Below are 23,548 nucleotides of genomic sequence, written 5' to 3' on the forward strand. Positions count from 1 at the left end.
GAAAAGATCATGGTGTGGGTTAAAATGAAAAAGGAAGTGACAAACACATAAGCCGTGAGCCTGCTCCGCCTCAAGCCGGTCGCGGCGCACCATACGCCCGCCGCGAGCCGTTCAGCACCGCGGACAGTCGGACTAATGGGATGTCGAACCAGTGGGCTGTCGAACCAATGACATGGACCTAATGCAGTAGTATTTGGTTTTATTTGATATAAAAGAACAAGACCTGAGTCCTGAAACTAGAAGAGTAAAGTGGCGGGAGTTTAATTCAGGTGTCTAGTGTCCTATTCATTCTCTGTGTAGACAATGTTCTGAGGGCTTTAATGGATGCAAAACTTACCTGGTGAATGTATCAGCACAATACTCATTCATCTTGGTTTGGCTTTGATGTACCATATTGGCCACAGTTTTGTGCAGTTACAGGGCTTGAAGCAAGAAAAAATCCTGTGCCTGAAATTTTTTTAGAGGGCCTTCTGCGCTAGGGGGGTCCGGGGGCATGCCCCCCGGAAATTTTTTTTGAACATTTGACGTCTAAATGAATTAATCTGGTGCACTTTGAGAGTATCAATCAAGTATCACATCAAGAAGCTAGAATAACAATTTCAAGGTTTTTAATAATGAAATATGAACAGTTCACCAAAAAAGCAAAATTTGGTCATCAGCTACTACAAAATGGTTGGGGCTGGGCAATTTTAGGCAATTCTGAGCAACAAGTGGTAGAATAGGAAGACAACAAGAACGCATTAAAATGTACGTTTTACATCAGTTGAAGCTTGAACTCACGACCTCTGACACCAAGGAGCATCTTCTATCTGACTGAGCTAATGACAACTCATTGGTGGCTTCACAAATTATCTCACTTATCTCTACCACACCACCTCTTTCTCTTTCTGTATGTGTGAATTGCAACCCCCAACCTGTAGCCATTTCTCTCTCTCTCTCTGTTTTCATCTCTCTCGTGTCTAGACCAAACTGAACAAATATTTATAGACAGACAAGCAACATCATAATTAAACAGGCTTTTATTTCATTCATTCATCTTCTAACCGCTTCATCCTTGGGGGTCGCGGGGGGGCTGGAGCCTATCCCAGCTGGCATCGGGCGAGAGGCAGGGTACACCCTGGACAGGTCGCCAGACTATCGCAGGGCTGACACATAGAGACAGACAACCATTCACGCTCACATTCACACCTATGGACAATTTAGAGTTATCAGTGAACCTAGTCCCCAATCTGCATGTCTTTGGACTGTGGGAGGAAGCTGGAGTGCCCGGAGAGAGCCCACGCTGACACGGGGAGGGCATGCAAGCTCCACACAGGGGGGCTCCTGCACCCGGGATTGAACCGGCAACCCTCTTGCTGTGAGGCGACAGTGCTAACCACCACACCACCATGCCGCCCCAGGCTTTTATTTTTTAAATTTATTTTATTTTGAAAATTGGGCGGATTCTCTCGTCTTTTGTTGTGTCCGACTTAATGTTTGGTACGATCCGCTCTATCCAGCTTGACAGAGGCGCTCACGGCTCGTGTGAAAAATAGACCAGGCGCCGAACTGGAGCGCTGCAGTGCGCGAGCCTCCGCGGGCGCTCCGCTCTGCTCACCGGCCTGTGTGGACAGTCAGATAGGTTAACATGGGCGCCGATTGAAAACTGCCTCCGCTGCTGGGCGCTGCGCTTCGGTTCTGCGTCCGGTGTGTCCGTGGCGTGACTGAATGAGAGACTGTGAAAACTTAAGGCCCGCCCTACTCTGCCTCTGATTGGCTAGAAGTCCTTGTTTACCTTGAGTAATGTGATACACCATTGGTAGTTGGAACTATCACTACTACTACTACTATTTTGCTTTAAAACGACTGGTTAAATCACTGTTGCTACGGCAAGATGATAAAATATTCACGAGAAAAAAATATTCCTGCACCAGAATATCCCTGCGCCGGAAATCCGGCACCGTGCCGGAAAACTTCAAGCCCTGCATTTTATTTGTCTAATTTTCTGTATGGGCACTGGACAGCGTTGTCACAATACCTGAGGCAGGTAGCCTATATAACGATAGGTCATTCACTGTTGTGGAAGGGCAAACAGGTTTGTCTATGTGGAACTACTGTAAGCTACTGAAATGCTAACTCACAGAGTATCTGGTTGATGTGCTCTAGATTGTCGATGATTGTTCTGTTGCTTTCTCTGTCATAAATAGATTATAATTATGGATATCAATGTTCTGTTCTGAGTAATATAAAGTATGTTATTTATGAATTATTTACTTTATGTAATTATTTTATTACCATTTAGTCTCCTGACCAAGTACTTTTGCCTTTTTCCAGGGCGTCCAAGATTCAATGTGGTTTTCCCCAAAGCAACAAAAGATTGGGTTGCCAGAAAGATCTACCTGCCTACAACCCAGACCTTTCGGCAAAATCTGGTGGTTGAAGCTCTCCAGCGATGCTGGGACTCTTCTGTCAAGTTCAAGGACCCCACATCCCGTGTGTCTGAGCTCCCATTACCTCCACACATAGCCACAAAGCATAAGCCTGACAAGGAGGAGGTGGTTGCAAAGCATACATCTCGTTTTAGTATGTGATATACACTTCGTTTATGGCCCAGTCCAGCCCAGCCCTAACCCAGCCCAGCACAAACTCAGCCCAGTCCAGTCCAAAGCCCAGCACAGTCCAGAAGAGCCCCACCCAGCCCTAACCCTGCCCAGTCCAGAATAGCCCAGCCCTAACCCAGCCCAGTCAGCCCAGCTATATACATGAGTTTCCAGCACCACTGACCCATGGTGTTTGTGTTCTGGTGGTTCTGATGTTGTTTGTGTGTGTGATCATTGATGTTCATTCCATTGTAAAACTTTCTCCAATAAAGTTACTGTGTAGCCTATGTGTAGAAGCTTTTACTTATCATTTTCATTTCTCATAATAAGGCAGTTCTATATATTCAGACTCTTAGAAAAATTAACTTTATTCAAGGCACCAGAAGATAGAGAAAAAAACAGGATCCACAATAAACACAGGCAAATAAGACACTGTCATAACCAATTCACAGTCAGAAAAAAAGCAGCTGTACAATATCTGGTGCTGTTGCTAAATTAGTTCAAAGGCTTCTTCAGCCTCTTTGAACCCAACGTACTGTCCAGTGAGGGATGGATAGTTGTCCCGAATGGCTCCAACGATACAGGAGGGCAAAACTTTTCTGTTGTGTCTGCCGAGTTTTTCTCCTCTAAAGGCCCACTCCAAAACAACCCAATAAGCCACCAATCTGCACTGGCTGTAATAGAAGAAATACAATGCATTGTGATTTCACATTTAGGACAGCACGTAATGCAGTAGCATTGTGGTGGTCAGGGGTTTGCTTTTATTTATAAGCATAAATATAAATATGCTTATAATATAAATTTATAAGCATTTATAAGCAAGCTTTATTTATCTATCAGTTAGGCTTACGGTAGAAATGAATGACTTATTCCTCTGAAAGCCTGCCATCTGGTCCTGCGGGCCTCTGCCTTTTCTTCCAGTTGATCCTGGGGAAGTAAAAAAATGTCCCCAGAACACCACGGGTCAGTAGTGCTGGAAACTCAGGGTGATCGGTGATGCACGGTCTCTGAAGAGCAGCAGTCTCGTCAGTACTGATGTCCAGATTCTCAAGTGCAGGCATCGCCAATTCCCAGTCTGAGCAGCAAAGACTTTCCTCATCTGTTGGCACTGCTTTGCATTTGAAACAACTACACCACCAGGTTTCCAGTGCTTGACTCCAGTATTCTGCGGCTGGCTGAGGCTCATGAGCTGCGGCAGCTGCTTCGTCCAGTAGCCTGAGTTCCGTCCGTATACTCGGGCTCAAACAAATACAGCTCAACAAAGAAATGCTGTTCCTCCTCAATTTCAAAGTCTTCAGACATGTTGGGCTGTCCTTTGCTAAAAGACCGTAGTGCAAATGATCTTTTAGCTACTGTGGTTACTGTTGTCTCTCCCTGCGGTGCACGTGTCACGTGATGTAAACACGGGTGAGCAAAGCTCATGCTATCGCTAGTCTCGCGCAGGCGCGCACACGGGAGCACGGAGCACAGAGAAGCAGTCAGAGTTACAGGCTACAGTGAGGCTAAAAACAGAGTTCATATGACGTTTTTCAGAACGACTTTTTATGTCGCGGCTGCAGTACACTTGGGTCACTATGGATGAGCAGTATGGAGATACTTTTGTGGTTTCAAGTTTGTGTTCTTGGACGTTTTAGTTTGGGGCGCCGTCTACCATTATATGTGCTAGCCGCTCCCCCTTGCCGATCTCCGCAAGGGATGTAAGGACTCTAAAACTTCACCAGAGCCTTCCTCGGTATGAGGGTGAGTAGATAATGGCTGAATTTTCATTTTTGGGTGCACTATCCCTTTAAGCTCAACAACTCAGCTAGACATCAGTTCAGCTTAACAGTAACATTTACAGCTTACATACATATTAATGTAAACACACATTAAACATTTACACATTTCCCCACAATCATAGCTGCTAGCAACTTAAAATTAATAGGCCACAGGCCTGCAACAACCGAACTACTATTAGCAGTTATTAATAGAGAAACCCAATTTTATCATTGCTAACGCAATGCTAACGGTTGCTAGCGCTAGCGCGGCTAGCGCGACTAATGCTAACGGTTGCTAACGCTAGCGCAGCTAACGTTTCTGCGACTAACGTCGGCCACCGCCAGAGTTTTATAACGTTTTCACATTATTTCATCATGTTTAACAGTTTATAAGCTCCATATTTCTATCACAGCAAGCTGTTTATTGACACATTAGCATCTCAGTCAATTCACCGAGACTTTTCCTTCAGCAAATAGCAGCAAGATTGTTACTACTACAGGTCTTTTAGGGGTCGGTGAATCTGGTTGGGGAGAATATTTTTCTTTACACAGACTTTAGAAAGCTACAGTAATTGACCAGTAGTAAACACACATATTTTACTTACAAGTGTCTACTGTTCTCTCTGCTTCAACATACATCTGCCTCGGTCACCTTTCAGTAGGAAAAGGGGACATGCTGTGTCTCCACAGGAGCTTCTCAACCACGTAAGGGGCGGGTTTAACCTTTTTGATAGACGTGGGTAACGCCAATAAAGTTAACCATGAAATATTTACAAAATCCGGTCTTCCAACCACAGATTCACCTTCCCACAGTTTTTTAAAATATGTTTTCTCCTACTAATCACCTATTTTACAGGTTTCTGGTAACCGGGGGTTACATAAACATCAAAGCGGAATAGAATGACATCATCAGCACACTGACATGGAATGTGATGTCTTTGTGACATATTTAAATGAAGTTAAAAAAAAAAAGAAAAAAAAAGAAAAAGAAAAGAATGCCTTTGTGACATCACGATGCAAGGGCCTGAAAGTCTGTAAGTAGGACTCGTTAACATAAGTATTTAGCTCGTGACTACAGTGGGTTAAATCACTTCAAACCTTTCAACGAGTGACAACTGCAAGAGAAATCTTTGCAAGATGAAGCGCAACGGAGTCTTCAGAGTAAACAGGAGGACCGTCAGACAGCAGAAGAAGAACCAACTTAGCCAGGAGACAAAACAGCGGCTGGCTAAGCGAAAATCCTTCTGGACAGATGAGATGGAGGAGCTGATCACGCAGCTAAACAGTCTCTCTCTCAACCAGGAGCTCAAGGCTGAGAGAGAAGACAATGGTCAGCCACCGAGAAAAAGGGCCCGACGAGATGAGGAACCACGCGATGGCCAACGCCAACAGGGGCCCACGACACCCATGGAGATGGCTGAAGTCTCTGTGATGGATGTCCCTATGATAGATGTCTCTCTGATGGATGTCACTATGGTGGATGTCTCCATCATGGATGTCACTATGGTGGATGTCTCCATCATGGATGTCACTATGATGGATGTCTCCATGATGGATGTTTCTGAGATGGATGTCTCTGAGATGGATATCTCTTAGAAAGCAAGGGGGCAGCCTTCAGTGTGGAACAAGAACCTCCACCATCACCATTAACACCCCCCTCCCACCCACCTCCATTACGAGACCCTTTCCTACAAGACATTTTCACTTGTGATAAGTCAAAATGTCTGCTGGAATAATGTCTATATAGGGGGAGGGGCATGGTGGTGCAGTGGGTAAGAGAAAACTGGAAGAAAAACGAAAGGCCCCAACTAAACCTCCATCACCACCATTAACACCCCCCCCTCCATAAGTAGACCCTTTCGTACAAGACATTTTCACTTGTGAGAAGTCAGAATGTCTGCTGGAATAATGTCTATTTATGGGGGGAGGGGCATACTTTTTGTCTTTGTATGTGTGTGTGTGTGTGTGTGTGTGTGTGTGTGTGTGTGTATGTGTATGTGTGTGTGTGTGTGTGTGCAAAGCAAAAAGACACTGGTAGTGGTACTTTCACATTAGTGAAATGGGGTTCAACTCCCTACAGTGTCATTGCTAAAAGCCAAACACAAGACTTTACAACAACTTCATAAACAACAACTGATTAAACATATACACCTCAATCTGTATCCATATCAATAACAGACACATGTAGCCTTTCATCTTTCAACTGACGCCTCCTTACCAAAATATACGCTTACTACAGCCACTGAACTAGTACTATACTATGAAGTTTTTCAATTACATTTTGATGACATACTATACTATGATGTTTTAATGATATTTTGATGACATAATATACTGTTAGAGTCATTTGTAAAATATTCATAAACATATTTTCATGTATTTAATTTGCTGAGGATAAGCATAGTCTCAGTGTAGCATGCTTAATAAGGACCAATAAGCTGTGTAATCGTGTAGTCAACTCTAGCTTCTCAGTGGTTAAAAGGCATGACGTATTTTGCCTGTGTTTGGTTCAGATTCTGATTCAGTTCTAAATTAATTGATGGCTAGAGATATATATATATATATATATTTATATATATGTATACATATATATATATATATATATATATATATATATATATAAAAGTAAAAAATATTGTTATATCCAATATTATAAGAATGTGTAGCCTATTATTTTTATTTTTTGATCCGAGGAGAAAGTATTTTGAGTAATTTAAATACAAAATTATTCCACTCAATAGTATTTTGTTATAAATTACATTTGTTTTTTATCAGCCTTATAAAATACAAATTACAAAATACTCAAATGTAATTGAAATACATATTTTAAATACAAGTAATAGAAATACTGCCCATCTCTGTCTGGCACTCTGGAGTATGAAGTTTTCTCTTCACAGCTAAATCCAGGTTTACACTGTACTGGGTCAATGACGGACAGTGTGTAAGGCATTGTGAGGGCAAGCGGTTTGCTAATGCCAAAGTTGTGAACAGAGTGCCCCATAGCGGCAGCGGGGATATGGTATAGATAGCATAAGCTATGGACAACGATACAGATACATTTGATGGTAATTTGAGTTCAGAGTTACCGTGACAAGATCCTGAGACCCACAGTCATGCCATTCATCCACGTCCATGACCTCATGTTGTAGCATGATAATGCATGGCCCAATGTTGCAAGGATCTGTACACAGTTCTTGGAAGCTGGCAAATGGTGGTCACTGACTGAATTATTTTTGGGGGTATCTGTGATCAAACATGTATTTCTGTAGTGCTACTTTTTTCAGGATAAAACTGCACATTTTAGAGTGACCCAAAGCACACCTGTGTAGTAATGCAACCAAAATTTAAGAGAAATATAGATCCATTGAGAGCATTAAAAAGTATTTCATGGTAAACTCAACCTTTGAGAAATGGGAGCAACCACAAAAACAAAAGTTTGCATTTTAATTATTGTTCAGTATATATAGTACAAAGTCACTTACATTGTTGCAGATTCACTTCCTGGGGCAGGAGTAGAATGAGCTGTTATATAATGTCATGTACAGGGGAAAAAGAAAATATACATCAATCCAAAATAATGCTAATAATAATAATATTAATTAATAATAAGTAGATGCAGTAGCAGCCCTCTTTATTTATTGATGTTTTTTGCACCTTCCACACTAATTGTTACTGACTTTGAAGCTATTTTTGACTCGCAAAACACTCACCAAACCTAGAATCCACAACAGAACAATATTTTCAATAATCCCAAACCATACAAAGTCAAAACCTGCTTCCATTCAGCAGTATTCAACTTTTGAAACAGTTTGATGTGGTTTCTTGGAGCAGTTTCCTTTGAAAATCTATTACAGGGAAACAAATAATAACTTACAATCATCAGGATTCACTCCTTTTCCATTTTCATCGAGGGTTATCAAAAGTCTCTTTACCCATGCAGCATTTGGATCAACACAGAGGGTGGTAGTTGTGAATATTCTGTTGAGAGAAGGAATCATAAAGGTGTTTGTTAACAATGAGTGTTAGACATAACCATAAGTCAGTGGTGTGCTTTATGACTTGTATTTATTTATTTATTTATTAATAAGACAGATAGACAGACAGATCTCTGAGTGAAATTACAGCCGGGCAAACACTGTACGATTTGAGCCCATTCTGTGACGATTTTGGAGTCTGACAACTCATCTCCACTTACAAACAAACTTCTACCTTCCTGCAGCCCCAGAGCTTTCGAATGAATCTTTATTGACAATGTCAATAGCCAGAATGGTCCGCAGGGGCAGACAGGCCGTTTTATTGTCTGTATTACACGTACAGTTTGAACGCTGAGGTCATGGCTTGAAGCTCGGACTGCACAGTGTGAGCACATAAGTTGTGAGCTTTAGCTTTACACCAATTTACTCAGACAGTGGGAGCTGGAATCAAATAACAACATTTCTAAAAATGGATGCAATTCGTGCAGAGTATAACCAGCTTTAGGCATTATGGGAATAAACAGAAATATACAGAATGTATCATTCCATTTATGCTGATAAGCTAAATTCTAAACTTTTACTCACACAATGGCTTCAACAGGACACATGGGGGGTGATTTTCTGTATCCCTTTATATCTTTTAGAGGTACTCGTCCGCTGAAGAATTCAAAGCAGCAGCTAACTGGAGTTGGCTCCACCTCAGGATAACTACCTCGAGTCGTCTGCTCCAGCTCAGGATAACTACCTCGAGTCGTCTGCTCCAGCTCAGGATAACTACCTCGAGTCGTCTGCTCCACCTCAGGATAACTACCTCGAGTCGTCGGCTCCACCTCAGGATAACTACCTCGAGTTGTCGGCTCCAGCTCAGGATAACTACCTGTCAGTCCCAGGTTATCTGAGTCCCTAATGTGGAAACACATAAATAAATTGTACAAATCATTTTGAAATATCAAGCACTGATGCACACAAACAGCCGTATCATCAAGAATGCTTTTAGTATGTTTCAGTACACATACTGTACGTTTTGCAAACTTAACTTTGCTTTTCTTATTCCAGCCAGTGACCTCTGTTGCATGTCATACCAGAAACAATGTAGGAACAAAAAAACCTAATTTCCTCTTCTTCCTTGCACCACTTTTCATTTTTCATAGTCCATGGGAGAGCAAGAAACATTTCATTATTGTGAGCATTACAGTGTAATGTAGAATATAAGTCACTTACACTATGGTAGGTTCACTTCCTGGTGCAGTAGCAGGGTGAGCTGTGTGTGGAAAATACTATGATATGACAAACTTAGATTGACCATGGACTGACTGCACGTCTGCTGGAGAGGGCAGATCCTTACCTGGAAATGTTGTTTTGGTGTTGTTGGTTTTATTAGAGGGGATTTCGACTGGTGGAGGAGGAAAACAAAACATCTCCTCCTCATCGGTGCTTTCTGTCTGCTCAAACTCTGCAAATCAACACAAACCTCAGGATGGCTGACGCAACACTAATAACCTCAAATACGACACTGCGGTGATTTGTGACACAGCTTACCTGAGAACGGTTGGGGTGTTAAAAAAAGGCCAATCCATAAAATGTTCAGGAGAGCCCCAGTGGCCTGGAGAAGCCAGTGCATGGTTATACCTGCAATACAGTGTCACTTAGTACTGAGAACACACCAGCTGCTGACAGAGTGTGTGTGCTGCTCTCTGTGCAGCGCCAAGAGCTGGAGAGCAACAATAACCTGTTTTTTTAGTATTAAAGATATTATAAAAGAGTCATCTCTGTCTGCGTGGTAGTGTCATTTGGTTGGTGATGGGATTAACCAAACCTACTCACTGTTATTATATGTGTGAACATATGTCACAAAACAGAGAGAAAACATTTCCTGTGGTGTGTATTTTACGTTGAGCATGGCTCTGCTTCCTGTGAGATATGCATTCAAGTGTATTCTCACGTCCAGCTAGTTGAGGTAGCACAAAAAGAGAAGAGACAAGAGACATTTGTGCATTTCATATGTATAATATCAGTGCTTCTAAAGCGATGTAGTATATGTGCTGACTTTTATCAGGAGGTGTAGAGGATGGTGGATGGCGTGACAACTTGGCGAGACGCCTGCTAAGCTGCAGACTGCTGTTAGAGACCAACAAACAACAAATCCAGTTGTGAATTTTTGAGTCATTGCTGTATTTCCAGCAGATTTATAGGCATACATTTTTTAATTTATTTTTTTTAAATGTGACATCACTGATTTTCCTGCCAGGATAGTGACATGCAAGGCTGCTGTTGTTTACCGAGACGTTGCAGCTTTTTCAGTCCGGATAGTGACACGAAAGGCAGTCATTGCTAAAAGAGACATTGCATAGTGGCATGGAAGTGGCATGGGGGGTTTGTTCCGAGACATCACTTCTTTCTCATGCTGAGATAACGGCATGAAAGGCAGTTGTTTTTACAGAGACATGACTGCGTATGGTGATGGGATTTTTCCCCAGGTGGGGTATTTTAAGCCAAAACATGATCTTTCTCTAACCATAACCAAGTGGGTTTTGTGCCTTAACAACACATCAGCCACAAAGTTGTTGAAGTGTAAAGTTTCAGTGTATCCACAGCATAATACCATGCAAATGTTACCTCTCTGTGTTTGCAGAAACATTCAACACTTTTTCTACACTGAACACTGACATTACTGTTTCAACTTATGCTACTATACTATAGCACTAATACTGCCGTTTCCTACTACAGGTATTACAGTACTGATATTACTGCACCTGCTATAATGTGTAACCAGCACTACAAATTATACATGTATGAATTATAATCAAAATATATTGTTACATTATATTTAATACACACATATAATTTGAAATATAAGGAGCCTCTAATATCTTGACAGATTTTTCTTTTATATTAAAATGCATTACGTTATCACACAAATTATTATCTCTGCCCACAGGATACATATTTTGCTGCCACAAACTAACACACACAAATTATTGTGTATAAGACGCGTTAAAAAACTGTGTGCACAGGTTACCTAAAGAGAAAGTTAACAACTTCTGGCACTAAGTTGGCTCCGTAGAGAAAAGGCCCAAAGCGCACATAAGAATAATAAAATGCTAACTGGAAGGTTTTTCATGAACTTGTTTTACATCATAAACAGCTATTACTTTGAAGGAGCTCTATCTCTGACAGCTGTGATTGTGTAGGTCTTTTAGTTGTGTATCTGCCTTGTTGCGTAACGGTTTTACTTCCCTGTATATTCAGTGTAGATTAGAGGATTATATGAGGTTCCACGAAGACGACAAACTGATGAATTGGCAGCACATTTGCAAGACAGAGACAGAAAGACTTACCTTGGGATGCTGGGTTGATGTTGCTGGTTTTAAAAGAGGTGATGTCGACAGGATGAGAGGTGATTTGTTTCAGGTGGAGGCTGAATGCAAACTCGTCAAACGTTTCCTTATCAGAGCTTCCTCTGTACCAACACTGGAAATGAAAACCCTGATACCTCAGCATGACAAACACACTGTAAAACACCAGGTCTCAAAGAGCACGCTGCATTGTAGGCCACTTTTAGTAGCCTTTTACATGTTAAGGCAACACTTTGACAAAATAAAATGAACAAACATAGCTGATTATAGCCATTTTGAGAGGACCAACACATTAAGTTACAAATATTTAAATACTGTTACTGAACTACATAAAAAGTTCTGATCGACTAATATGGTATTTGTAACACATTACATATAAATGGCCATGGCCACACCAGCACAGCTACACATACACCCTACGGCACACTTTAATTTAATTTAATTTAATTTAATTTAATTTAATTTTATTTTATTTTATTTTATTTTATTTTATTTTATTTTATTTTATTTTTATTTATAAAAATTTATTTATTATATTATTTAATTGTATTTATTTTTGGTGCAAAACTAACATAGTGGTGACTTTACAGGTACAAAACAAACAAATATGTTTATAATTAATACTGTACTGTATTAGTTTATGCACACCAGATAATTAGTTATATCAACTGTAAAATAAGAAACCAAAGTATATCAATAACCTATCTGATTCCTTAACTGGGTCTAAAGAGAAACCTTTTGCAGTTTTACGTTACCTACAGCCCACTGTAGTTTCTCTTACATGCTTTAAAAGGGAGATGTGAAAGAAGGGGTATTCAGTTGGTCGCAATCTGCAACCTCACCACTAGATGCTGCTAAATCCTACACACTGAACCTTTGAATGTCATATAACTGTCCTCTCTGGCCACGGGATATGTATGAGGATATATTGTAACATGTTAGCATCTGATTGTACGTTTCATTTTATTCATTTATGTGACTGATTTGCCATCTGACTGTTTTCAGTTTATTTTTGGAGATCCCAGTTTGTACAGTTTTAATTAATTTATTCCAAGTAGCACTCGGGAGGTCAAGATACAATCGGAAGAATGTAAAATGTGTGTGTGGACAAGTGCATAATTAAACAAACACGAAGAGTAAAATGTTCAGTACTTTTACATTTATTCATTTGACAGATGGTTTTTCCATCTTAGAAGGAATTAAGAAGAGACAAGTATATATGATATTGTGGGGATTACAAAGCATCAAAAAAGAAAAACGGGATAAGCTGGTCAATGTGCCAATACTGGCTCAAAATGACTCCATTTGCAGGCAAAATCTTGATTTACTCTCAACAGATTTCTCATTAAAACCAAAATCATGACCACATTGTAACATGCATGTTGATAGTATGTGATCTGATAAAGCAACAGAAGCTGCAGTAAGTTTAAAGAAGGACGAGCGGGCAGCTGATTCAAAGGGTCTTTTCATCCACCCATCTCATGATGCCCTGAACCCAGGAAACATTCGGATCCACACAGATGCGACGACCCTTTTTTGAAATCAGACTGAAAGAGAGAAAGCTCAGTGTCATTATGAGACAAGGAATAACAAAACAAGACGGAAACCAAATATAAAGTAGGAAATAGTTCCAAAATTATGATTTATTATCAGACATTTTTTATTAATTAAAATAAATTTTAGGCAATATACTGTATATCTAAAGATTAAATGAAAATTTAGAGTATGTAGTGTGTGGAATGTGAAATGTGCACTTTATTTATTTAAATGTCCAAGAATTGTAATTCATTTATAAGGTAGGAGTCATGCTGAGTAATACTCATTATGCATATTGAGGTCACTGTATTAAACATATTGTGGGTGAAGTTAACTTACACGATTCCACTCTTTGTGCATCTGTAATCAGTCATGCCATATGAGCTGATGAGATTTTTGTTCAGTCTTCTCGGGTAGAATGAGAAGCAGCAGTCGTCAGGACCATTTCCGTCTTAAGAAAAACAAAAAGAAAACACTGTATTGTCAGGTTGTTCATAAATGCAACTCCAAATATGTTGGAATTATAAAAAAGAGATTATCTTACGCTGGCAGATCACTGAGGAAAGCATTGCGTATCCCAGGATGCAGAGCAGGAGGATGTGACTGGCCCTCATGATGACTCGATATTCCCCTGGATGCGACGATGGAGATAAGTATCTCAACTGCACTTCAACTGCAGTAAGGGGCTTCTAAGCAAAAGGTGGAGCGATGTTATGTTTATCAAGAGCAAAAATGTACTAAAAAAAAAAGAAAGGTGTCACTGGTGTGGAGGAGGGAGGGCAGTAGTGGTTTTACAGCGACTAGAAAATGCCTGTCACAGAAACTTTCCACCCGGTTTTTAAAAAGGTTGAGGTAGATTGCAGGAAATGCAGTTGTGGTTAGCCCAGAGATGTAGCTCAAAGTTAAGACGGTGACATACGGCAAAACCAATTGCTTTAATATTTCTACAGCCCCAAACAACTCTTAAGTCATTATGAAAATGATAAAAGGAAACACTAACTGAATCAATAAGTGTACACATGCCAAGATTAATATGTTTTTGTATAATGAAAATACAAATAAAAAGAGATTTAAAGGGACAGTGCAATCAATCATTTATTTGTCACATGGAATTATAAAAGGTAGCAAAATGTGATCCCTTCTGCTCGTTAAACTTGTGCACTGTAATTTAGTCTGTCTTTGCATCTGCTTATATTGTTGGCTTGTGCTTTATAATTGTCCATGTTTCTGGATGGTTCTGGTAATCCACGGTTTCTGGCTGTGGAAAGATTTAACTGTCCGCACATCCTGACCTCAAAAGGATGGCCACATGGTCCCTCCTCCTGAACACACGCTGCCACACTGCACCCGCCTTAGAACGGCGTATAACAGTGATCCACAGCAGGAACAGGACAGCATCTCACATTCCCACTGACACACCAGTCCTTATTCACCATGAAGCACATGCCTCCTCTACTTTCGCCAGAGTCCTAAACTAGTCCCTGACATCCCGCTGGAAACTGATGCGGCACAGAGATCATCCAATTTATTTTCCAACACCTGTACAATGATGAGAGGATGCTAGTTCAGCTGGTGCCCAACTTCCCCATCTTTTCTCGATGTTTACTGATTTGAAAACCTCTTCCTGGCTAGCTAGCAGCTAGCTGGCTAGAAGTCAGCAGAAGGAGAGTTCACAGACTAATGAGTTGATTTCTTCATCTGGATGAGTGACACAGCCACATGGTATCACCACCCAAAGCCAACCACAAAAAGTACCACCAACACTTGCAAAATTGACATAAGAGCATAAATTTAGTACAAATTTAGCACAAAGGCGACAAGAATCGTCTGTGCCTCACCCTAAAATCACAAACACATATTTTTCCTCTTAGTGCTATTTACCAGTCTAGATAGTTAAGGTGTGAGTTGCAGAGTCTTGGAGCTATCGGCTATAGAGACGTCTGCCTTCTCTCAAATATAATCGAACTAGATGGCTCTCAGCTTGTGGTGCTAAAAGCGCCAAAAGCTGCATTTGAAAAACTCAACAGCAATGTCTCTTTCCAGAAATCATGACCCGGTTACTCAAGATAATCTAAAGACCTTGTAGTGAGCAGTTTCATGTAGGAACTCTTTCGTTTCTACCAAACTACACCCGCCAACAGTATCACTGCGCAGAAGGAAGTGTGCATCTACTGCTAGCTCACCCAGCACCACTGAGCTAGCTAACGTTACAGCTCAGCCGAGGAGGACGGCAATAATGTTTATATCTCACACTGTCACAGCACAAGCCTCTCATACATGAGTAGATGCATGCTTCCTTCTGCGCTGTGATAGCTAGCTGTAAGGTTAGCTAGCTCAGTGGTGTTAGGTGAGCTAGATAGATACGCTTTGTTCAGCACAGTGATACTGTTGGTGGGTGTAGTTTGGTAGAGGGAAAATAGTTCCTACATGAAACTGCTCACAAGGTCTGTGGATTATCTTGAGTAACTGGGTCATGATTTCTGGAGGGAGACATTGCTGTTGAGTTTTTCAAATATATTTTGTTGGGCGCTTCACGGCCGATATCTCCAACACTCACCAACCTCACACCAAAACAATCTAGATTGATAATTAGCTCTACAAGTAAGAGGAAGAACACGTTTTTGACTTTGGGGTAAACTGTTGCTTCAAATTTCTTTTCAGTAGTGTTTTTATGATATAAAAATGTATTCATCCCATTAGTGTTTCATCATTTCATAATGACTTAAGTGTTGTTTGGGGCTGTAGTAATATTGGTTTTGCTGTGTGTCACCTTCTTTACTTTGAGCTACATATCTGGGCTAACCACAGCTGCATTTCCTGTAATCTACCTCAACCTTTTTAAAAACTACACCACACACAGTCCATTATCATGGACTCCATGTTTTCACTTTAATATGTCCCCCTGCTACCTGAAGTTGACAAAAAGAAATGTCAGCATGTGCTCAAAATCAGTTACATGTCCTTTACCATTAAATGTGAACAAAGACACACTGAGGCACTCCTGATTGAATATGTACAGCTCTTTATTTTAATAAAACCTTTGTTTATATACAGTTCAAGTGAGATAAAGTTGTATGGTAACCCTCTGCTGTCTCCATGTACATCCTCTACAGTACAACAGGTCTCTTGAGGGGACAAAAATATAAGACAATGCAAAACAAACAAAACCCAAGAAATGACAGCATATTACACTTTTTATTCAAATAAAGTTTGAATTTTGTTTCTGGCCATTGTGGATCATACAGTGTTGCCAGTGTGTGTTTTGTGATAGAGGGGCAGGAGGCAGGTAGTGTCAATAGAGCTGGAAGGGTCATTTCATACACAGGCCAGCCTTTAATGTAACAACTAACTAGTAACTGACATTTTACAAATGCCACTTAACAACAAGTACACATGAAACAAACACACACACACACACTTCAACTTGCATCATCACTACTTGAGCACAAAAAAAAGTCAATGATGGAAAACCCGTTTAAACCTGTGAGCGATCACATGAAGTGATGATGCGAGGCACAACTCAAAGGCGTACATATATGTGCAAAAAGCTTTATTGCAGTCCTGCGGTGTGTCACCACACTGGGGGAATTGGGGGGTGGGGGGGAGTGCATCGAGATGAGTGATCAGAAAGCATGCTGCATGGTGCTGAGCTGTTGCACACACTGAAACACAAATAGTGTACCAGTTAGCGAGCATGTGCCAACCTTAGAGGATGATTTATAAATGAAAGGCGCTTCCTGTTTTTAAAGTGTGTCATACCTCAGCTGTGGTCCGGGCATTTAAAAGGAAACTTCAGTATTTTTTAACCTGGAACCTATTTTCCCACATTTTTGTGTCTAAGTGACTGCTAGAGGCAACTATTTTTGAAATTTGACTAGTATTAAAAGAGACGCAAAACAGGCTGCATTGTAATCCCTATGGTCAGTTTACATCCATTAAAAGTGCTTGTTTTTGCCACTGACAGGCTCAGATTGTTATTATGAGTGTCTGACAACATTACAGAAAGGATCCCGACAGAGAAATCAAAAAGAAGATTTTTGAAAGAGACTTCTCCTTGAGCGAGACTTGGTAACAATAACAGACAAGAGGAAGGTAAGGAAAGACGTCTCATGTCTCCGTATGGATCCTTTCTGTAATGTGTCAGACATTCATAATAACAATCGGAGCCTGTCAGTGGCAAAAACAAGCAAGGATGCGAACTGACAGTACGCAATTGCCCATAGGGATTACAATGCAGCCTGTTTTGTCGTTGTGGCTGCAGCGGACTTGCTTTATACTGGACTAATTAAAAAAATTGTTGTCTCCATTTGTTACTTAGACATAAAAACACGGGAAAATAGGGTCTAATTTGAAAAACACAGACGTTTCACTTTAAGAAAAAAATTGGTATCACCAATAGTACAGGGTACAAAAGTAGCTAAACTCGATCGTACATAAAATCAGATGCACAACACATCAGATGAAACAGCTTCCCAACCAATAACACCGTTACTGTGTTAGAAATGCCAGCAGCAGCTTCTTCAGATTCAATGTTGTTGACTGAAAACATCTAATAAATCTTTACTAACAGCCAATGAGATATGTGCACTTCTCAACTTTTATTTCATTTGATTACAAGGTCTGTGCAAAATGGGCAACTCACAAAAAAAAAGATATCTAACATTCCAGTATGGGATCATTGGTAAGATGGTACTTCGCTTTCTTATCTGATTATCCAAGGAAATAAATGCAGGTCTATAAACCTCTAGCCTTAACTGTTAACTCAAAGCAATGCTGGTAATAAAAACTCAACCAACAATGATGCAAATATTGTCCCCACCCACTGCTGGTCAGGATGAAATGACACATCAACCACAGTGTGAACAGCAGCGTCAGGGCCTTTACACAACGCTGGCGGCCACAAAGCTTAACTGATGACATAGTTTCATGTGCGGGGCCAGGTGACCACTGATAAACACATGTTCTACATGACAGGAAATAAGAATGTGCAGTGCAAAACAAACTGGCCCCTTATGCAAATGCCTTTGTGAACCTGTGAAACAGTCTCTTTAGCTTGGGTTAAAAGCAGACGAACATGATGACAAACTGCAATGATGGGTGAAATCAGTGATCTGCAAAGCTGAACAACCAGATGGACAGATATGTCACACAAGCTACAGGTCACAATCGGCCACAAATACTCAACAAAAGCTGCACAGTTACCGACAGCTGGTGGTTAAGATGCTGTGTCAGGGCCCTTAGATTACAGCGCCTACAGTACCGTATACACTTGCTTTTAACCACACACACACACACTTGTGTGCATATGTTGACTACTCTGTGTAGGGCTGCCTTTCATTAGCATACAGTGCACTCAGTGCTGTTAAATTAAGTATGTGCGTGGGTGGTGAGAGGCTCAGCAGCAACCCTTCATTTGACCGGAACAAGTCCTGTTTATGTCCTTTTGATAAATATTAAATAAATACAAAATTTAAAGACATTACACTCACACCAAGACGTCGGGAATCCAAACACTAGAAAACTGAAATGTACCTCAAACAGTAAAGGGACAGTCCACCCCAAAATCAAAAATACACATTTTTCCTTTTACCTGTAGCACTATTTATCAATCTAGATCGTTTTGGTGTGAGTTGCTTCGTGTAAGAGATATCGGCCGTAGAGATGTCTGCCTTCTTTCCAACACAATGGAATTAGATGACACCTGGTTTGTGGTACTCAAAGTGCCAAAAACACATTTGAAAAACTCAACAGCAATGTCTCTTTCCAGAAATCATGACCCAGTCAATTAAGATAATCCACAGACCTAGTTGTGAGCAGTTGCATGTCGGAACTCTTTTCTTTCTACCAAACTACACCCACCAATAGTATTGCTGCGTAGAAGGAAGTGTGCATCTGCTCATAGACAATAGGCTCATGCTTGTGACAGTGCAACATAATGTTAGTATGTATACAGACATGGATTGCGCGTTCTCTCCGTACTCTACGTTCAATTCGTCGGTATCTGTGCATGTTTCTTGAAAGTGTACAATACAAACAAGACGAAGCAGTACCACTGGAAACTGTGGGGGTGGTATCACATAGTTCAAGCGAGGTATGACCATGGGGCAAGATGAAGACATTTTAAAAATGGCAGAATGGAACAAAAGAGTAATAAAGTAAAACTTTTTTCACTTTCCATTACAAGGTACATCATTACGACCTCCTCCACCATCACCCTCTCTGTTGTTGTCTGAAACTTTGGACTCCGCCCTTTAGTGCCATCTAGTGAAAGTATCTAAGCCAACATAAAGGATGCATGGAAGTATGTGGGCAGTGACGTTTACGACATGTGAAATGAATGGATCTATTTTCGTACACAAAGGGAGTATTAATAGGCCTTAAACATTATTGCCATTCTCCTCGGCTGAGCTGTGATGTTAGCTAGCTCAATTGTGCTAGGTGAGCTAGCAGTAGATGCACGTTTCCTTCTGCACGGTGATACGGTTGACAGGTGTAGTTTGGTAGAAAGAAAATAGTTCCTACATGAAACTGCTCACAACAAGGTCTGTGGATTATCTTGAGTAACCAGGTCATGATTTCTGGAAAGAGACATTGATGTTGAGTTTTTAAATTTATATTTTTTTGCATTTTGAGCACCAGTGTTATCTAGTTACATCATATTTCGGAGAAGGCAGACATCTCTACAGCCCATATCTGCAACACTCGGCAACTCACGCCAAAACAGTTTAGACTGACAAACAGCACTACAGGAAAGAGGGAAAATGTGTGCTTTTGATTTGGGGGTGAACCGTTTCTTTAAGGGTAGGGGACATCCATATGTGACACTGCATGTTGTGTGTGTCTAACAGCAACATGCTTCGATATCAACTCCAGTTTCACTGACATAAATACACTGTAAAACGTGTTTTACAGGCAGCTTATGACCTGTTTTTAGAGGGTTAAAACGAATGTAACAACGTGGTGCTCTCAGAGACACCTAATATGTCTTCAGCATGAAGGTTACGTGCATATCAATGATTTTAACTCAAAATTGAGAGTTGACTTCATGGAATGGTTCAGTGACTACCTGGAAAATACACAAATGTAAAGCACACAGGACAAAATCAAACTGAAGGAATGACTGAAGTTTTGAGGGAAAAAAAGGTGCAGAGACAAAGAGATGGAAAGACACAAGCTGAGGCTCCACTTAACATATTTCACACCCACAGATCTGACTCTGGTGATGCCACTTCAGGGACTACAGTATTTCTTTCCATGACCAAATCTTTTAGAGATTAGGGAGTCACACTTTGACTTTTGTTTTTGTCATAAAAAGCCACATTTAAAGAAAAGACACAAATAAGTGTTGCTGGAAAGAGCAGCAGAGAATTCAAATCTAAGTGGGCGTAGTAGTAAGTAGTATCTCCGTGACGCCCTCTGCTCTGTGGAGACCTGAATCAGCCTGGTGTACGTGGGAGTGTGTGCGTGATACATTCTTCAGCCTCTGCCAGCTACACTTTGCAGTCCACTGCTGGGCCTCTGAGCACAGGTGAGAGATAAATAAGGCCTCGTATTCCTTTTCACACCCTACCCTCGTTGCTGACAGACCCCCCCTCCCCTCCAGGGTCCTGGTTCCAGTTAGAGCAGTGAGACGGCTCTGGGGATGAGGTTTATCACAGCAGCTACAACCAGATAAGTCCCATTGAAGTTTTCTCAGGTCCATCCGGGCCGGCTGAGAGTCCAGTTTCCTGAGGGCTGGAGGGGAACTGGTTGAGTCTGGTGATGGTTTTTCCTCTAGCGCTTCAGCACCGGGCTGCCTCGCTCCTGATCTTTCTGTAACGCCTGCAAGACCTGAGGAGATGAAGGAAGGTAAAATTTAATTAACAGCACCATCCGAGAACCCTAAAATGCAAAAGCTGTAGCAGCCTACTGTACCTGCGCCCACTTCCTGTTGCGGCTGGTCATGTGGACAGCAGCGATGTGCTGGAAGAGCTGCTCGGCGGGGATGAGGTCAGGCAGGCGGGTGAGGAACTGAGCCATGTGGATGAAGTCCATGCTGGTCAGGACGTCCTGGTAGAGACGCAGCAGGCCCAGCGCCGTGCGGAACAGGAACTCCTCGTTGTCTCTGCAGAACACATCCCACACCCGACACGCCAGGTCCAACGGCAGAGACTTGCTGTACAGAGTGAAGATCCTGGAGGGACGGAGAGGCAAAGTGCACAACACAGTCAGTCACTTAAAACAGATGAAAACAAAAACAAGCACATGAATATCTGAACATTTGAGATACATTTGCAACTGTATATTATCAATGCAACATTATTAGGCATTTCAAAGTTAGTTGCTTTTATAGTTCCACCTCAAAAACCTCAAGCATGACATTAGTCTGTAGGTTTATTAGCAGAAGGATGAGGCAGAGATGTAAGAAAGAAATGTAAGAAACTCACCAGTCGATTAAATAAATATCTGGGGTCAAGTTATTTTTCTGGAAATGTGCAAAGAGCTTTGGTAGATTTTCTTCAAAGAACACTTCAAATGCCGCAAAGTAAGTCAACATCTGTGAAGAGAGCAGAAGGTGGTCTTATAAAGGAACACACTCACACAGAAGCAACCTGACTGAGTTCAATGAGCAGTGCGCTGAGTCATCTGTGAAAGTGGACAAGTGGTTTCTTTGTCTGAGAGCTGAGTGTGGAGGTTTCAATTAAAACCTGCTGCACAAAGCTACACCTCCACATCACTTGCACTGCAGTACTTTCAGTAGAAGTGGCGGTTGTTCGACATTTATTGGCTCCAACTCCAACACGATCTGCTCAGTCTAAGTTGCCATGTTTGTTGTGTTTGAAGAAGGATATGGAAATGACCTGTTTTGGTCATGGGGCATATAAACCCCACTGCCAACTAGCGGTCTAGTGGTGTGATCCCACAGTGAAGAAGACACACTACCTTACTTCCTTACTACGTCCTTACTTAAATATGAATACTTGCTTGTTTCATTAGTCTTCCACAATCAGATCAAATCGAATCGAATTGATCAATAAAATAATCAACAGATTAATCAATAATGAGGAATGATAGTCTCATTTATGTTGTAGTTTTGATGTTGAAAATCTTAAAGTGTCTGTGTGTGTGTGTGTGTGTGTGTGTGTGTACTGACAAGGCTGTGGTCGACTCTGAAGAAGGCCATCTGACAGGGCTTGTTGAGCAGGTTGGCAAAAGCTATAAAGGCGTCAGCTGTGTCAAGGTTCAGGATCAGCACTGCTGCGATGAACGACATTCCCTGCACCTAAACACACACACACATACATACACACAGTTTAGAAAAACAAACACAAGACAGAAAAAAAAACTGTGGTCTTACTGGGGGCTTGTTGTACAAAAAAAAAAGTGTTAAAATGAAGCGTGGACTTTGACTTCCGTTTCTAAAATCGAGGGCAGAGAAAAAACCCTAATGGCAAGTTCACACCTGCTGAAGGTTAATTTTGCACCATGATTTCATTTACACTTTCCCTAACTGAAAGCACTCTAATTTAAGCTAATTCAAAACTGTAATTTACAAATCACAAAAAGTTGAGCTGCAATCTGGATATTTCAGATGGAAAGAGAAATGAAATGCTGACGCAGACTAATGCAAAGAGCAAAACCCAAAAACCTGCAGAGAGGTGAATGCATAGATTGTGTGTGTGTTTGTGTGTAGCAGCTTATGGGTTGGGGTCAGTACAGGAAGTCACAGTCATTTCTACCGAAGTATAGACAGCGTGGGACTGCAGTGAGGAGCAGTAAGGCAAACCACGGCATCTACCAGAATAATGTGGCTTTGAAAAATTACAGAGGTGCAAACATGAGTTCAATGTAGGAGTACAGCATCAAAGAACATTCATCACTTGTTTAAAGCCACCGGCTAATTACAAAGTTTCACACTGGACACAGTGATGATGTGTTGAGCTTCATGTGTGCTGCAGCAGTGATGTGGACATTACGAGAATTAACCACAACCACCATTATATATCTGTCACTGACCTAATTTTACACATTTCTCTGGTTCAGTCAGGGACATATGATTTGTTACTGTAAATACCAAATAAAAATGAATACCAGACTACTGTATTTTGTATGTTATTTTTTGGGGCTTTGAGCACCACAAGCTGAGTGCCATCTAGTTCCATTATATTGGAGAGAAGGCAGACATCTCTACAGCCTATATCTCCAACACTCTGCAACTCACACTAAAACAAGCTAGACTTATAAATAGCACTACAGGTAAGAGGAAAAATAGGTGCTTTTGATTTTAGGGTGAACTGTCCCTTTAAGACAGTTGACTGGAAATGACTCTGAATGCAGCATAGTAACTGTGATGTTACTATCAGAAG

The 23,548-nt window shown here is 41.1% G+C and overlaps 3 protein-coding genes across 5 annotated transcripts in view; all 3 read right to left on the bottom strand.

Annotated features, from left to right (window-relative positions):
* LOC126404213 (uncharacterized) overlaps positions 1–11,708 on the bottom strand; it is an 18,930-nt gene extending 7,222 nt beyond the window's left edge. The window contains exons 1-7 of the mRNA XM_050067270.1: positions 11,649–11,708; positions 9,850–9,939; positions 9,656–9,763; positions 9,532–9,571; positions 8,896–9,213; positions 8,211–8,314; positions 7,819–7,858 (exon numbers count right to left, since the gene is read on the bottom strand). Of these exons, the coding sequence (XP_049923227.1) occupies positions 7,819–7,858; positions 8,211–8,314; positions 8,896–9,213; positions 9,532–9,571; positions 9,656–9,763; positions 9,850–9,931 (692 nt within the window). The 5' untranslated portion in view covers positions 9,932–9,939; positions 11,649–11,708. The remainder of the gene's footprint in view (positions 1–7,818; positions 7,859–8,210; positions 8,315–8,895; positions 9,214–9,531; positions 9,572–9,655; positions 9,764–9,849; positions 9,940–11,648) is intronic.
* Positions 11,709–12,810: 1,102 nt separating this feature from the next.
* On the bottom strand, positions 12,811–13,922 carry ccl36.1 (chemokine (C-C motif) ligand 36, duplicate 1). Its single transcript, XM_050067177.1, has 3 exons — positions 13,747–13,922; positions 13,542–13,653; positions 12,811–13,213 (listed from the first exon to the last, which is right to left on the bottom strand). Exons 1-3 carry the CDS (start codon positions 13,814–13,816, stop codon positions 13,120–13,122), a joined length of 276 nt encoding a protein of 91 aa, XP_049923134.1. The 5' UTR covers positions 13,817–13,922; the 3' UTR covers positions 12,811–13,119.
* Positions 13,923–16,215: 2,293 nt separating this feature from the next.
* tbc1d14 (TBC1 domain family, member 14) overlaps positions 16,216–23,548 on the bottom strand; it is a 47,014-nt gene continuing 39,681 nt past the window's right edge. For all 3 annotated transcript variants that reach the window (XM_050068101.1, XM_050068102.1, XM_050068103.1), the window contains 4 exons: positions 22,336–22,464; positions 21,629–21,738; positions 21,117–21,375; positions 16,216–21,032 (listed from right to left, as the gene is read on the bottom strand). In XM_050068101.1, coding sequence (XP_049924058.1) covers positions 20,976–21,032; positions 21,117–21,375; positions 21,629–21,738; positions 22,336–22,464 — 555 coding nt within the window. In that variant the 3' untranslated portion in view covers positions 16,216–20,975. The remainder of the gene's footprint in view (positions 21,033–21,116; positions 21,376–21,628; positions 21,739–22,335; positions 22,465–23,548) is intronic.

Source organism: Epinephelus moara, chromosome 17 (genome assembly GCF_006386435.1).
Source record: "Epinephelus moara isolate mb chromosome 17, YSFRI_EMoa_1.0, whole genome shotgun sequence".
Classification (NCBI taxonomy): domain Eukaryota; kingdom Metazoa; phylum Chordata; class Actinopteri; order Perciformes; family Serranidae; genus Epinephelus; species Epinephelus moara.

What these genes read in the sequence shown, in the direction of transcription:
- ccl36.1 (XM_050067177.1), bottom strand. Translation starts at nt 13,816, where the DNA reads ATGAGGGCCAGTCACATCCTCCTGCTCTGCATCCTGGGATACGCAATG. An exon ending in TTCCTCAGTGATCTGCCAGC is followed by an intron (nt 13,654 to 13,746) that starts GTAAGATAATCT and finishes GTTTTTCTTAAG; the next exon opens with ACGGAAATGGTCCTGACGAC. An exon ending in TGCACAAAGAGTGGAATCGT is followed by an intron (nt 13,214 to 13,541) that starts GTAAGTTAACTT and finishes TCTCTCTTTCAG; the next exon opens with TCTGATTTCAAAAAAGGGTC.